General features: G+C 36.0%; 1 protein-coding gene across 1 annotated transcript in view; it reads left to right on the forward strand.

Annotated features, from left to right (window-relative positions):
- LOC105202347 (POU domain protein 2) overlaps positions 1-16,739 on the forward strand; it is a 136,207-nt gene extending 119,468 nt beyond the window's left edge. The window contains 6 exon segments of the mRNA XM_026132637.2: positions 3,390-3,526; positions 5,204-5,539; positions 8,140-8,202; positions 8,512-8,807; positions 9,104-9,400; positions 9,544-16,739. Coding sequence (XP_025988422.2) covers positions 3,390-3,526; positions 5,204-5,539; positions 8,140-8,202; positions 8,512-8,807; positions 9,104-9,400; positions 9,544-9,784 — 1,370 coding nt within the window. The 3' untranslated portion in view covers positions 9,785-16,739.
- Positions 16,740-17,261: the final 522 nt, after the last annotated feature.

A 17,261-nucleotide genomic window follows, 5' to 3' on the forward strand; every position in this document is an offset into this window, starting at 1 on the left:
AGATCGGCGGGTGGATCGACGCTCCGAATGGCCGTGCCTTTCATCCGACTGTAGGGTCGCAGGTGTGAATTTGCTGGTAGTTTGAAACTAATAGCGAAGTCGTTATTTTTTTTTTAGTGACAGCAGGAAAACGACATCAAAAATATTTGCAGGAAAACTAGAGATGGATAGAATTGTTAATTCTGTTGCGAGAACAATATCCACAGAATTCCTTTCGAAAATTACTGTAGCTTTTCAAAATCCCTTTGTACCGAATATGTTCTTTAGTACCTGAATATTTGTCTCTTGCTGGCGTAACCAATGGCTTGCGAAGCCATTGAACTTAACGAAGATACGTTAAAAATCCGTTAGCGTTCACATCCACGTATCAGACTCGTTCGTCTCTTTCCTTCGTACATACACGAGCGACGTATCTAGCCTAAACGAAATCTATCCGTTGGCCTTTTTTTTTTAAACTATCGCCTGTGATTCGCCGAGAGCGGAGCGTCAGTTGCTCGCAAACTAGCTGGAAAAAAACCGAGAAAAACCGTCGCTTCCTGTCACATTTACCTCCCCTTTCTCCTTCTGTCTCCGCGTACGCTTGTGTGTGTGTGCAGAAAGTACATTTTGCACACGTGTAAGTCACAAAGAAATAAAACCAATCGGCGGTAGTTTCATCCGCGAATCATTCTCTTTTTTTTCTGTTATCAAAGACGTCACACCTGGTACATAATGGCCGACCGCCATCTTTAACGCGTCGTTCATCGTAACGTACAAAGGAGAGCAAGGGTAAAATCAAAACCGACAGAAATTGCCCCAAAATCTTGTGGACCCCTTTTTCTATCTCCCCCACTCCTCGACGCCGTCTTTCCCGTTTGCGATGAGTTTCGGAGGGGTCCGCAGATTCTCACGGAAAAGAAGCGTAATTTTTTCGGTGAAAAAAGGGAGGGACGATGCAAATTCATGGATGAAAAAGGAAAGCCGCGTGTGAGTCGCGTATGTACCTGCTGCCGTAACATCCTGCGCGTTGGAAAGAACGAGGAGTACGGGGAGGAAGAAGAAGGGCCCGGGTGGGACGGAGAACTTGCCGAGCGGAGCAAAATTTTATAGGGAATCCGCACCAATGCCGTGCGTGCGCGCCAGTTTCCTGGAGGTATCCTACCTGACCTGTTGCGTCTTTTTTCTCCCTTTTTTTATGATTTCGGGGGAATCCTCCCGTCAGGTAACGCAGATGGAGAAGCGAAAATCGGGTCGGGGCCCCCGAAAAGCGACGCCGCGTTCACGCAGGATATATTCACAGGATTTTGAATTCCTTCACTCTTCTTCTAAACTGCTATAACGATCGTTCCCGGCCCCAGCAGCACCACCTCGACGGACCCGAAGGCTCCCGTCCTCCCCACCTGCACACTCGCGGTAGAGCGTTTTTACAACGCTCTCGCGAGCGTTTATCTCCATTTTCGGTTTCTCAGCTTTTATCCCGGAATCAGGAGTCGATGGGAAAGCATCACGAGAAGAGAAGAGCAGCTTCAAATGGCTAAGCGACTTCTACTTTTTGGCATTGCTGACCCTCGTCCCCCTTCGACATTGCCCTTCCGCGGTTTTCGACTTTTCCCACAAGAATGCGAGGGAATAGCTTGTTCCCTTGTCTTTAGTCGCGGTTGATTGCTCGCTTTAGTTTACGTGTTTTTACGTTTACCTCGTAAACGGGAAAAATAGTTAAGAGGTTACGACAAAAAAGATGTACGGATGATATTGTCGAAACGATAGCGAAATGTTAAGATCTACATTATCATTAATAAATATTTAATATATAAATTACAACAAATAGGTATTAACAAACTTGACAAATAATTTATCAAGTCTGTAAATATAATATAATTTACTAATTTTGTAAATCAAAAATTTTTTATGTTTATGTCTGATCAGGTAACATTTGTTATTTATGCAAATATATTTATTATTTATTACGTAAATTTAAAAATGTCTGTAAATGTCTAAAAACTTTTCAGCTTTTCTCTTTCCAATTTAATAGCGTGTATAAAAATTTTCTATTTTATATACGCATACTTGTACGATTATATATCTACGTTAAATTTATTTAACGCAATTTGCACAATTTGTTCTGCGATCAGTTCACGTGCAGAAAGTACATATAAAATACTAAGGTTTATTGCTTTCTACGTAGAATCTTGTTGCTACGAATGCGACATACGTTGGATGCTATAAATCCTCCTTCAAAATGTTGTATCGGCGTATCGAAATAATTATTAAAAATCGCGCGAACCAATCGCGATGGCGTAAGCCCGTGTTCCTCGAATCAGCGAATCGGTTCCATGCTATTATCCGACAACCCCGGCGCGAGCGAGACGAAGGAGGTAAAGGGGTGGCGAGGGAGAGAGTAGTCATAAGATACGATGATGGATGCTTGCGAAGGGTTGCTGCTGTCGAGTAGGGAGAGAGGGCACGTCGAAAGGGCAAAAGGGTTCTCCTCGACCAATCGGCCTGACGTAACCGATGCGCCCGACCAATCCCTGGGCCCAACAGAATCATGTAGTAGTGGGGAAGCTTGGTGCGCCCTTAGGGGTACAGTTTCGTTGCGTCATTCTGACACTCGCTCTGTATCAGTTCGTCGACGAAGATCAACGGTGACTTTCACGACTTGGGACGATCTCCGACAGGCTTTTTCGGAATCATTTTTTCGTTGGGTCCTTGAACTCGCGGGGTCAATTGTTGAGATCCGCATAAATATTAATGAGGTGTTAACGAGCGGTAATTAAATTTGAACGCGTCGACTCCAATCCTCGTAAACTATTTTCGCATTCGACGATCAGTTGATATCGCGCGAAGAAAGGAAAATCGGTGGTTTTTTTTTTATTTTTTTAATTGGAGTGCTTCTTCCGGCTCATGTCTTCCGAAATGCGATGGGATCGCGCCGATCGATAGATCGATGTGGGATCGCCAAGTGCGATCCCTTTCGCGCGAGAAATAGATCATCGTGCTGGAACTCGAAAAGCGTCCCAATGTAGGGACGACGAACAGAACAGACGAAGCTATGATGGTCTTCCTGGAGGAATCCAGGATGATCTTCGCGGACATGCGTCTTCATGCTACCAGCACACCGACCAGCACCCCCACGCGATACCATCATCAGAAGTATAGAGCGCAGAACAATAATGATTGTATGTCAACAGCGCAATTTTTTTTCTGATAAACTTGATAGTAAGCTTGATATGAAATCTAAAGATATATATTTCAAGCTTATATCTGAGAGAGTCTTGCAACGCGTCAATGTTACACTGTGTCTTGAGTGCGCGAAAATATAGTTATAAATTTGGTTTTAAAGATTTATCAAACATGAAAAATTTAAATCAAACGAAAATATTTAAATTGAGACTTGTTACTTGTTGCAGACGCAGATTTGCACGGCGACGTCGATGGTCCTGAACTCAGCGGAGATGACAGGAGTATCGCAAGTGACATCCAAGATGCCACCGAGGCGCATCTTGATAATGACTCCGTGGACTCGGATAGGGAAGCTCTCAATCTGGTAAAGAAATTTTGATTTAATTTCATCAATTCCAAATAATTTTTCTCATCTATATTCACGATTATTAGCCCTTTTTTTGATTGAAATTGAATCATTTTAATAATCTGTATAAAAATTTTTTTCATATCTGTAATTTTATATAATTTTATAAATTAGGTAAAAGAAATATATATTGCAAAATACTTAATAAATTTATAAAATTTACAATTAGAAGAGGAAAAGATATAGGTTGCATTTTTGTTGTATCATCGCGCGTTAATAATTATCGGGAAGTGCATGAAAAGTGCTGAAAAGAGGCGCGGCTTTTAGTGCCGCGAGTAAAATATACGAGTATAATTCACAAATAATTTGCACGGAATATTGCGTGCACGAAGCTGCAGATGCTTGTATAATACGCGCGAAATTAGTTGCTCTTCTTGATCTTCGTATGTCAACGGTTTTATTAACATCAATGCTTCTGATATATGTTCTGAGAATTAATAATGAAATACAAACATTTTTTTATAGGCTTAATAAATAGTTATTATTGCCATTATTGAAAAATGTAGAAACACTATATAGCTTCTTCAGCTCGCTTATATAATTAAACTCAAACATAACAGCCAAGAAAAGAATTTTGTCAGATGTAATATTTTTTGTGAGCGAATATTAAAGAGTAGTGTATATAATTACTAAAATAAAAAAATTAAGAATTGGATAAAATGTTTCTGTTATAAATAAAAATAATTTAATATGTTATGCTTGATTAAATAATATTTATTATTTATTTCCAAGTTTGTTTTTGGAAACAGTGTATATTTTTGTGACAATCTTTTTTCAATTAATCAATCTTGTTTTTTGTTTATCTTGTTATTATTGATAGTTAAATATGTCTTCGTATACTTAACTCGTTAATAACGTTTACAAAAGACGATTTTCTTCAATAACTTAACTTCAATGGTATTTTCTCTACTTATTTTGACGAAAGCGTGCTTTGTCATGTCATCCATTGTCATCTGTTGCCTGTGTGCGTTGCTTGTAAATGTATCAACAACGTTACCAATCCCATTTGCGAGCGTAATATCCAGCGTGCTTTCTTTCCAATGGGACGTTCACGAACGTCGCGCAACCGTGTCTTCGATTTTTTTCGTACACGACGCTCTTGACGGGCGTAAAAAGCGCTCGCGATCAATATTTGACAAATAAATAAAGGAAGCCACTAGCGAGATGGACGACAAGAAGGGACGACGTAGGGAGAGTAGGTTTTATAAAACACAAAAGCGCAGGATGGACCGTAGTGACCAATATCCTGACCTGGCCGAGTGTAAACACGGCTTTGTTCGACGGCGAATTTACTCTGTAATATTAGGGAGGGTGGCCCTCCTCGCGCGGCCCGGCTGATTCTTCGTGTTCCCGCTCCCACGTTACAGCGTGAAATGTCGTAGCCCGCATTTTGAGGAAATCAAAGATTGTCACTTGATAATATCAAACGATAAACTATTCGATTGTAGGAAGCCAAAAATTGTTGGCATAGCATTTCATTGAACGTAGTACGACTCCTAAAATTGGAAAATGTCTTCTCGGGGAGATAAATCTTGAAATTTACTAATTTCTGTTACATATTTTTAATTAAATTCAATTAATTTTAAATTTGTTGATCCAAAAATCGAACGTAATGGAAATTCGATTTTACTTCAGGTCACGGATGTCTCGCAACGTAACAGCAGCAGCGGTACCAGCGGCAGCGCATCCTCACCGAGTTCCGGAATCAGCAGCCAGCTCACGGGCAGTCACCAGCAACAACACACGCCCGGCCAACAGAACAATAGCAGTTCGCAGGCTGCGCTGACCGCTCAATTGATCAGTCAGCAATTGCAAATGATGCACGGTTTAGGGACCCAGGATATCCAAGCGCTCGCCTCGACGCTGCAGCATCATCAGCTACAGCAATTACAACAGCAATTACAACAAATCGCCATGTTTCAGGCTAATCCCGCGGCGGGACAGATTCCGCCGTTCTTTTTGCAAAATCAGGTGGGTGCACGGGTGGATTACAATGTCTCATTGGGCGAATCAGAATCTATTCAAAAGTTTCATTTCTGATCTGCATATTGTTTTATCGATAACTCTGCTGTATCACTTATCTCCTTAAATCACAAATTGCATTCCGTATCGTTGCGATTTCTTCGGCGGGACGAATTCGATCGACGCGAATCGCCAAAGCAGCGACGTTTCGGCCACGCTATCTGATCAGGGCGCAGATCAGGCGAGAGCGAACGTCTTATTCTTCGCGTACGGCGTCTTCGCGATTCGACGTCGAGATAGCTGTCTGGCAACAGCACAAAGGAAATCGGGGTGCTACCTCCTCGTTTAAGTCTGCCCTCGTCGATGCATATGTACGCGAACAGTGCCAACTTGCAACCGCATCACGGCTGAATTTCGCGCTCCATTACGTCGCATTAAAGTTGTCTTAAAAGAAGTAGTCGTCGAAATAATCCCGACGCATTCTCTGATGGAACTTGCGGTATCTGTTTATTTTGTTCTATTATATGCGCGTTTTTTTCGCGTCGATAAAAAGTGAAGTGCGGCGTAATTTATCGCAAAAGCAGCACTCGGAGTAATCCTAGTTGTAAAATCGATTGCGCAAAAAAAAAAAAATATCGCTGAGGAATCTGAATTTAAAAATCCGATAGCGTCATAGTCATAATAATATAGCAATACAGAAAACGCGTACAAAACAGATAACGATTGAAGATATCCTCGGAAGGAAAAAGGGCGCACAAAGAAATTCCTTGATTTTCCTCGATAAATATCACGTTTCGAGCATGCTTTAAAACCCGCGACTGACGATCGCCGAAAAAGAAGCGACATATTTATCAGTCGTCCCGCAGCACGCATTTCTCTGATGAAAGAAGCGTTCCACGATTTTCTCACTATTTGTTCGTTGGATCTTTCGGATCGACAGAGGGTGGAGGAATCGATCCACGATATCCGGGGATACCGTTGAAAAACGATCCCGCTTCCTGGATGCGCTCCCTTTCCCTCTCCCTCGCATTCGTGCGGCCCTTCTCGCGAGCGATCTGAATGGACCGGGCTTTGCATTTACGAAAAAAAAAAACCGCCTATAGAATCCGTCACGACGTGCGCGTGCAACTATAGTCTCCGGGAAAAATCAACAAAACGACTTCGAGCTTTAGCACGCTTAATGGGCAGCCGCGCTCGTCGTATGTATTATACATTTATTGTGCACGCACACGTATACGCGTATTTGCGCGTAGGCCCCTAAATATTCCCCGTCTCTCTATCGGAAGGTACCGCGCGATGCCACAAGGTGGGCTTAGGACCCTTCGGCACCTTGCCCCGGGGTGCCTTTTGTTACCTCACACGTGGCCAGGATGTTTCCTTTTTTTCATCGCGCTCCTTCTCCTTCTGAGCTACGAGAGGATCTTCCTCCCATGTGTTCTTCCTTCTCTTTTTTTTCGTGCGAAGCATTAAGATGGGCACACGACCTTCTCCACTCGGGAAATCGTTTCGTCTAATACAACCTGCCCCTTTCAACCCCTTCGCGGGCGGTTACGCGTGTGCGCCACGTGAGGACTTTTGTCCGCCTGTTCCTATCCGCCTATCTGCCGCAATCGAGGTTTAATTTCTTCATTCAGAGATCACCCTCACGAGTTCTCTATACCTTGATTTTAATATACCTTGATTGTAAAACGATCTTTTTGATCCGAATAATTGGAGTATTTTAGACAATCTTAATAGAGAATAATATGTACCATTAATTTAACGAAATCTTTCAAGTAAATTGAAATCGAAAAAACAAAATCTATACTAGATGTACGCATATACAGGTCACACAATATTTTTATGCGCTTACATTTGTTAATTAAATTTCGCAAATGTCAAATAAAAATTAACGCATGCATTGATTTTTTTTATTTATCATATTGCTTTCACACGATAGCAAAATGCTTGTGTTGTACCTAGCATTTTTATTAATATTTTTAACTCGGTGTCTCATTTTTTAAACTGCAAAAAATCAATCTCGCTTGAAGTTAAATGAAATGTCTCGGGATTGTAGACGATAACCTGTCGCAGTTGATCCTGCACGTGGCTCAACTCGAGGCATTTCCGTAGGGTGTCTTCGCGGCCACAATGCGCATAAACTAGCTGCTCGTATGCCAGCGACACGCGACCAACCCCGAACCCTTTCCGACCCAGGATACCACGCGCCCGTGACGTGAACCCTTCATTCTCATAATCGAGCATCGTGCGGCTAAGGAATGGATGAAGATAATCGATCAGACAGATTTAACCCTTGGAATTATATTTTTCGTACCTGTACACGCGTCCGACACGTGTATGCGCGTGCCGCACGTAAAAATATTGAGCCATTTATCTTCGAAATCGACGGGTGCAAAATTATATATGTAACTATATTTTGTAATCACAATGCTCGTTTATGAAGATTTTTACATTTACGATCATAGAGAAATGATAAATCCATCATATATAAAACGTCCCAGAAAAATGTTTCAAAGACCGAGAAAACAAATTTCTATTGTGAATAAAGATGAAACAGATGATCGCATTATTGTTGACTTTCACTTTCAATGGTCGTCAACGTCTTGCAGGGGCTGTTGCAGAGCGGTGGCTACCCAACAAGACCGAGTCATCCGCGCTCACAGTCCATGCAGGTACGACAAAGTTGTATCTAGATATTGCTGATTGTGAAATTTATTTGCAGACGAAAGCATGAACATTGTTTTGAAATATTTTAATGAATGTAATAAAATTCCTTTTAAAGCAATAAAAACATATTTTGTCCAGATTACTAAACGTCTCGATACAACTTTAATTTGCATTTGTTTAAAAATTTTTATTACTGCGAATGATTATGAATATTTTACACAAATATCTTAATCATCTTGTGTGTGTGTGTGTGTGTGTGTGTGTGTGTGTGTGTGTTTCAATAATTTATAAGAAAAACGAAAATATATTATTAGGTGCAAGCGGCAGCGCAGTTGCTACAAGCAACTAAGCAGCAGGCTCTTCAGAATAGCGGCAATTTGGTCGGGCGAAGTTTGGCGCAAAGATCATCGCCACCACCTAGCACACCACCAGCAGTAAAACCGACAAGATTAGAACCCTCGCCAGAGGAAACAACGGACCTCGAAGAGCTAGAACAGTTCGCCAAAACGTTCAAACAAAGACGGATCAAGCTTGGTTTTACTCAAGGTGATGTTGGACTTGCCATGGGCAAACTCTACGGCAATGATTTTTCCCAAACAACGATCTCCAGGTAAAAACATTATAGGTTTAAACTGCGATGAAATAAGCATAATTCTCGGATAGTGCAAATGTTATAAAAATGTTTCAAAGACATCTTTAAACAAGTCTTTACACTAATCTGAATTTTTTATTTTTTTTTTAATTATTGAGCTTTTGCATTGCTCGATTAAAAATGAGGTATTTAAAAGGTAGTTTATTTAAATCATTTTGAATTGATCAAATGATGCTAATGTTAACTGATGCTGATTAAATGATGCTAATATTATTGGCTTTAAATAAAATAAAATCGATGGTTCTGCATTCTAGGTTCGAAGCCCTGAATCTTTCCTTCAAAAACATGTGCAAGTTGAAACCATTGTTACAAAAGTGGCTAGAGGATGCCGATAATTCATTGAACAATCCCAATTCTCTGACGAATCCACTTACGACACCGGAAGCGATTGGCAGGCGGCGGAAGAAGAGAACGTCGATAGAGACCAGTGTGAGAGTGGCTCTTGAAAAAGCTTTTATCCAAAACCCAAAGCCCACGTCCGAGGAGATAACCATGTTGGCGGATAGTCTTGCGATGGAAAAAGAAGTAGTTCGCGTGTGGTTTTGTAACAGGTAGAAATTAAAATTATTAAGATAATATCTGATTATGGCATGATTTATATCTATACTTTTTCCTTTTTCTTTATCAAAGGTAGATTGAGAATTTTGCATCAATTTTTATTTTCTTCAAACAATATGTTGTAATTATGTTTCAGGAGACAGAAAGAAAAGAGAATCAATCCGCCAACGGCTGCGATGGGCAGTCCGACGATGACGTCGCAGGCGCCTTCGGTGTTTGCCTCCCTTGCCAATTCTATCTCTGGCAGTCCTTTAGCGCTTACAACGCACTCCTCCAACACCGGCCACTCGCATCCTCATTCAGCACCCATACCTCTTGCTTTAGTAACTTCGTCAGGTGGTAATTATCATCCGTTGAACAATAAGTCCCACGAGTGACACCAGCAAGTGACCCATCAAGGGGACACTCTTTATCATCAGCATCATCAACAATCGCATCAGCAACAGCAGCATCATCAACAACAAGCACGACGCTTGTGCAATCTACCGGAATTCTATCATTAGCTGATGATCCGATTTTTTGAAGCCATTAATCAAGGTAACGTTCGGAGTATTGGATCTCGATCTACAAACGGACTTCCTTATTCTTTGTTTATTAGCATTGAGTTAATTTATCCATTCTTGAGCTCCTCTTCGATTCTAGTTTATATTTTAATATTTCGATTATGAAAAGAAAATCAAGAATAGACAAGTTAACTCGGCAAAAAGCGTCATTTATGATGCTATCAAATTGAATTCGATGCAAGAATACGATTGATACAGTTCCATACAGGAAATAAAGAATTTAGGAAAAACATGATAAAGAGCATCCGGATAAAGACAGTGGTAATCAATTTTATAGGTGATTAATTGAGGAGTGATTGAATGGAAGAGTAAATGAAATAAAAGTAAATGAACGAGACAAATCTAAATCTTTGTTGATCATTAAATCATCCGCAATTGTTATAAGCATTTATAAAGGGTATACGAAGACACGCTGCGTATTAAATGTAGCATGAATATTAATCTGCACTTTTAAGTATACGGAGAGAACTAATAATTAATTAATTTTGAATGCATTAATGTGCACTAGAGCACATTAAAGACTGTTGTATAAAAATTGATATAATAAGCATAGTATACATAAACAATTAAACCCGGTGTTCAGCATAAGTTATTACATATTTTTTCATATATCATATGCTGCACATTTTATCAATCGAAGACGTTTATGTTTATTATGTTATATTTACACCGACATAAATATTATATAACACACTTTTTAATTTGTAATAGTGCAAATTAATATATCTGTGCACAAATTCGTTATAAGATTTTTTATTTGTATATGATAAATATGAAAGATTATTATTATTATTATTAGGACAATTTTTGTAAGCAGAATAACTAAACAATATCTGGATACTAAAATCGCTTTGACCGTTATTCATTTCTTGATTTAAATGTGTTATACACTTCACCCCATGGTATTATATCATGACTTCACCACGATTGGAAATGTTATTTAAAAAAAATAACGCGTTACCATTATTGTTTCTTAGAAAGTAACGATTAGTTACTTTTTTGTAATGCTAGTGAGATATTGAATTTTAAAACTACATTATTTAAAAATCAATATTAAAAGTTAAAACTCCAAACTATATCGCATTTTTTATATTAAATTTATCTAATAATTTTTCTAATGTTTTATATTAAACATAAACTAACTGTAATTAGCAGTTGAGAATAAAAGAACCGATTTTTTTATACTCAATTATCAATTATCATTAGTTTATGTTTAAAATTCTAGAGAATTGATCATTGGTTTATTAATTTTATATTAATATTTTTACTTTTTATACACATCTAATTTTTTATACTTATCTTTATTTTTTATATTTATCTTTATAGAAATTTAGATAGTAATTCACAAACACAAATTTTATTACCAATTTTTATTAAACGTTGTTTAAATAATATTTTTTAAACATTACTATTATTATATTATTATATTACTGTATTATTAATTTCTAATATTCAGTATTGAATCTGTCAGTACTGAAAATCTGTGTGATTCACATTATATATATACTATATAGACTTTCAGTATTGATAGTAATAGCAGTGATTATTAAAATGCAATTTAAAATATAAAGTACAAAAAATATTTTTCAATATTTAATTTAATATTTAATTTTATTTAATTATAAAATATTAAATAAAAAAAATTACAATTGCATTTATGTTGCACGTAATCATTGATCTGGCACCGATTATATTTGCACACTGAAAACGTGTACAAATCTATTGAGTAAGTACAAAGAAACAAAAAGAAATTGAAACAACGGTAAAAGAATAATGGCTGATTTCATTACTGTAAAAATGTATGTAACGATATTATAGACAGAAAAAAGTAACAATCGTTACAAAAAAAAAAGGATTACGATAATGATAACGGCGTTACAAGTAACGCGTTACTTCCCAAACCCGCAATTCACGATTTTATGGGTACATTAATTATTGGAATAACTTTAATTCTATGTAATTTTCTACGCTTCAAAGAACGTATAAAATGAAATGACATGTTGGAATATCTTTTTTTTTCTCATGTAGAAACGACGAACAGAAATTATGTTCTTCTGCAAACGAAACAAACTGACTTTATGCTTATATATTGTGTATTGTCAATATAGAAAAAGTTGGACAATTTTTAATTGCAACGTAATTGATATTAATAAAAGTATCAAATTATGTTTTGACATATTTATATGAACATTCTTTATCACAAATACAAAGTATAAATAATTTTATATGAGTTTTACAGGATTACTTCTCATATATTTCAATTATGTTTCGAAAAGTAATAACGATTGTCTTTTTTTTAATACCTTGACGAGAAAGTGCTAATCACTTGTTATTTGACAAATTCATTAATCAATTTGAATGCAGTGTTACTGAAAATTATGATCAACGAACAAATTCTCGACTACTTTATTAATTAATTACTTCCAAGAGGTGTGCGAATCAAGCATTTGTGAGGTCGAATTAAGTCGATTGGAATCTTTGATATCATATTTGAAATCGAATTGAATCAAAGCTAAAATTTTCACGTCGACTCGAATCAAATCTTATTAATTAGAATACAAATCGAGTTCGAATTAAATTTTCTCAGATTATATTATATACTAATTTAAATGTAATAAAATATTTTCAACGAGATAATTAATCGCAAGAATTTTAAGAAATAAATTTTATGAAAAAAATGTGCTAGAAATTTATAATAGGTATTAGACAATAAGTGTGAGAGTATTATATTGATAAATGAGCATTGAGTACGTATACAAATTACAATGTTATTATCGAAGTGATGGTATTTCAATACACTTCATTAGGAAAATTATAATGGAGCAATTAAAAATTTTGTTTTAAATTTAATAAGATCGTGATACGATCTATGAAATGTTGAAACAAACTTACAAAAACTATTGTTTATAATATACATTATTTTGTATATTTAATTTTTGTACTTGCCTCTAATTTTTGTATACCTAATTTTAATTTATAAGATTTAGAAATGATAAAAATTTTGGAAATTGACCATTACAATTGGTAGGCGCTGATATAAAATTGATTGCGCAGGAGATATAAATGCAATAATTAAAATAAGCGATCGATTTGAAATTGAATTATTAGTGATTTGGAATTTTCACATTATTCGAATTCGATCTTTCACATTCGATTTGAATTCACACACTTCTTTGAATTCCCTAATTAACTCCATTAAAAGTGACTCACTAGCCACATAGATGTTTGAATTATTTAAATTACAATAAATCAGGTAGCAAAATTACTTTGCTTTTTTTTCTTTTCTTTATCGTAATATACTTTTGAGATGACTTTATTCGATGGCGCCTTTGCTTCCAACAGGAAGACTCGTGGCGTCTCAATGATAAAATAGCGGCATCCGACAATACAATTGTACATATATACATACGTAGGCGTGTCTGTCATCGTATCGTACATATCTGTGTCACAGGGCTGTATATATTAATACGATTTAAGACCGAATGTTACCGAGGATGCAACGCGAGATGTTCGTGTACCGATCTCCCACAACGCGAGTAGCAATGTTGCGCACTTGCATCCTTGATGAGAAGAATTTTCGCGACAGTTACGAGCGGTTATTTAGCGGTAGTTAGTAATATTGTAGATAATGCGGTACCTAGTTAATACGTAATGTATATACGATCATATACACTAAGTGGCGAATTACATGCAAGCGTGCGTGCACTCGTACATCGAGACGCAGTGGAGATTCGGATGCTTCCGACATTTTGCGTTATATATATATTTTTTTCGTGAGAGTACACAGCAGAACACGTAATATGTATTTTTTAATGCGAGTGCTTTAATATATTTTAATATATATATTTTTTTGTACATAGTTTTCTTCAGTATATTAGATAGAATTTTTCGCACTCTGCTGTGACTCTCGCTCGATCCGTTTCCGCTAACACTTTCGGTGATTAATTAAGGGCTATGATTTTAGATTATAGGCCAGGAAAAGTGATATACCAATCATATACTTATTCCTAAAACCCTTGCGTGTGTATAGATTCCATTGTCATTGAAGAATTTTGCGTAAAAATGTATACATATACATATATATATATAGTAAATATAATTTTATTGTAATACACGTAAGTTATCGACTGTACGCGTCATAGTATATACAAAATCCTTACATGCATCTGCGTATACATATATATAAATGTATAAACGGACATTGTATATAGATCAAAATAGGAGATTGCGAATAATTAAGAACTAGCAATGTGTACTGTTATCATCATTATCATCGCATCATCATTATCATATTATTGAGATCACTATGTAGTCACAATACACGTCACTGTTGTTAATGTCGCTTGTATAAATTACCATGCGACTTTTTACGTACAGACAGTGTTTTACTTTTCTATAACTGTATGTAATTACACATGAAGTAAAAGCGTGCATGTTGTCATTATTGCATAATTCGATCATTTGCACGGTGTCTGCATTATTGCGTTCTGCTTGCAAAATAATTTCAAACGTAACAATATTTTGATATGTGTGACAAATTACGTAGTTTCTTTCTGAAAATTGTTGCTTTAACAAAGTTTGAGATCGCGGAAAATTTATACAAATGTACTAGAAAATTCCTCTATGATGAGAACTGTTGGGTCGAATTGTTACATCACGCGATATAAGCAACATCTGATAAGACTTCGTCTCACTTCATACTTCATCTCATTTGTTATCCTTAAACCTGAACTCCCAGACTCGTGGACCAAGCTGTAGCGAAAATACACTGTCGACAAAAACACGCGCACGCGGACAGAAAGGCGAATTATACTAAGATAAAAAGAGAGACGCGAATAAAAAGAGTTCCTAAGACCGCACATCCATTGGCAAGTGGTGAAAACAATGAGTGAAAAGAGGACAGGGAGGGAGGTAGAGAATACGATAGCTCAGAAGGAAATCAGAAAGAGGAGACAGTTAAGCAAAGAGAGTCATAAAAGCGGGGAGGTTATCGATTTTTATTCGTCAACAGTTTATAGATAATTAATACGACAATGTAGAAATACAGTCCTCCACTCCTCTCCTCGCTACGGCATCAATTGATTTACTCGTTTGCTATGTATATGTTGTAATGCGTTTGATAGACGTAATTCGCAAATGGATAGATGCATTTTATTGTATTAGTTACATCCATCAATAATTATTATTAGTTATTATTATTTCATTATATTTTAACTTTTATTATTTGAGAATAAAAAAGCTAGAAAGCTTTCAGTTACAGCAGTATTTTTTGTTTGATTTTCTATAGCTCCTTATCCCTGTATTCCTTTCAAGTTACAATTTTAGTTTGTATTCTTGTAAAAAGAAAATATATATGAGAGGATCACTTTCGATGGCAAATGTCTATATGTTTTAATTTTGAGAATTATTTCTTTCTTTTTATTGTTTATCGCATTTGTGATGTCGCGTTAGAAATGTATTTTTCTCCTACCGTCCTGTCATTTTCATCTATGTGTGTATATACTAACTGTATATATAATTTAGTAGTGGATAAATAATATTCGATTCGCCATATATATATATATGCGTTAGAGCTAATTTACGATCAGATGGTATAAAAAGCAGGAAAATACAAGATTAAAATATGATGAAGCAATTCTTAATTCCAAATTAATATTTACAACTAAACATTTTCGGCAATGTTAACAATTGTATAATTTATAAATACATAAAAAAGATAAAATGTACTCATACGACAGTGAATTATTGAAGCAACATATTTTAAATTAAAACTGTACAGTCATTTTTTATAAAATATTAATTAAATTTTGACAAAAAAGAACTACACAATCTCCTGCCTTTTATTTTCATCTTCGTCAGAATTGGCTCAAGGCGATTCTAGATGTTCAGTAATTAGGAGAAGAAACGAAGCTACAAAGCTCCGGGTATACCAATTAGTCGACTACTTGTAGAAGAATTTATACTTTCGACGTAAGACGTGCAATTGGATACTTTAAAGTATGACAGGATTAAATGCCAAATTTCGAACAACTGAGCTAGACTGGCCTACTTTAAAAAAAAATATTTAAAAAATATACATTTAATTCTTTTTAATAATTGTAGAATTTGCCTTGTACGTAAAATTTGAGGAAACTTATCTAAATGTTCATTCTTTGATTGAGGATAATTCTACTTATTAAATTGGATCATGCATTTTTGGCATTTTACATTTTAATTTAAAGTGCCCAATTTGTCGACGTCTTCGTGGAAAATTATAAGATTACCATAAGTTTTATTAACGTTCGATGTGTAATAATACGTTATCACGAGGCACATAACATAATCGTGTAAGGGTAATACGCGAAGAGCACGGTATGACAGTTCTTAAAACGTCGCGACGATCGGAAACTCTGTTCAAACGAGAACGATAAATCGTTTAACTATTTTGTACTAAGAATTATCGAGCGCGAACATGAACGACGGTGTCGCGATTCGCGAACCTTTCCGTCGGCGGACTGTAATAATTAGACAAATTTCCTGCTAACGCGTGTCTGCAGCCATCGTCTCTTGTCTTTTGATGAACAGGCGATTTTTGTGGGATTGAAAGAGATAGAATGAATGAATGAATGAATGAATGAGAGAGAGAGAAAGGAGAGAATTTTGAATGGTGTATAAATAAAATCATATCAATCATAATAGTTCGTGTTATCTAGATATACTACAATTATTACAATTATTATTTATCACAGTATGATTAGTGAAGGATATTGTAATTGTATAATAAACTGGATCATAGATAATCCTTGCTATCCTGATACCTTCTAGTGACTTTGAAGTGCGTATGGAAAATGCTACTTTCTCTTATAAAATAATTTATCCAACTAGGTGTTGACAATCTGAAATGACACTCAAATTGAATATAAACTCCCAAATAAACCTCGAATTTGAGAGTTAATACTCAATTTGAATATCATTTTGGACCTTCAACATCTTGGATGTATTTTTATAAGGGTTCTAATCTAATATTCTTTATGTTATGAAATTTAATTTCATCACTTTTAGTTTTATGAACTGCAGCATGACTTAATATAATTTAAAAAAAAAGTTATTTTTTTCAAAGAGGTAAGTAATAAATAATCAACTTTGTGGTGGAAGAAATAAAAATAAGGTTGTGCGGTAAATTTTATATTAATAAGATTGTCTAAATTTTTAAAGATTATGTTTAAATTTTATATCAGCAAAATCATATTTAATTATTGTTTGTGTTATACTTACATTGCTATATAAATTTTTCTCGTATAGACAATTCAAG

Source organism: Solenopsis invicta, chromosome 5 (genome assembly GCF_016802725.1).
Source record: "Solenopsis invicta isolate M01_SB chromosome 5, UNIL_Sinv_3.0, whole genome shotgun sequence".
Classification (NCBI taxonomy): Eukaryota; Metazoa; Arthropoda; class Insecta; order Hymenoptera; family Formicidae; genus Solenopsis; species Solenopsis invicta.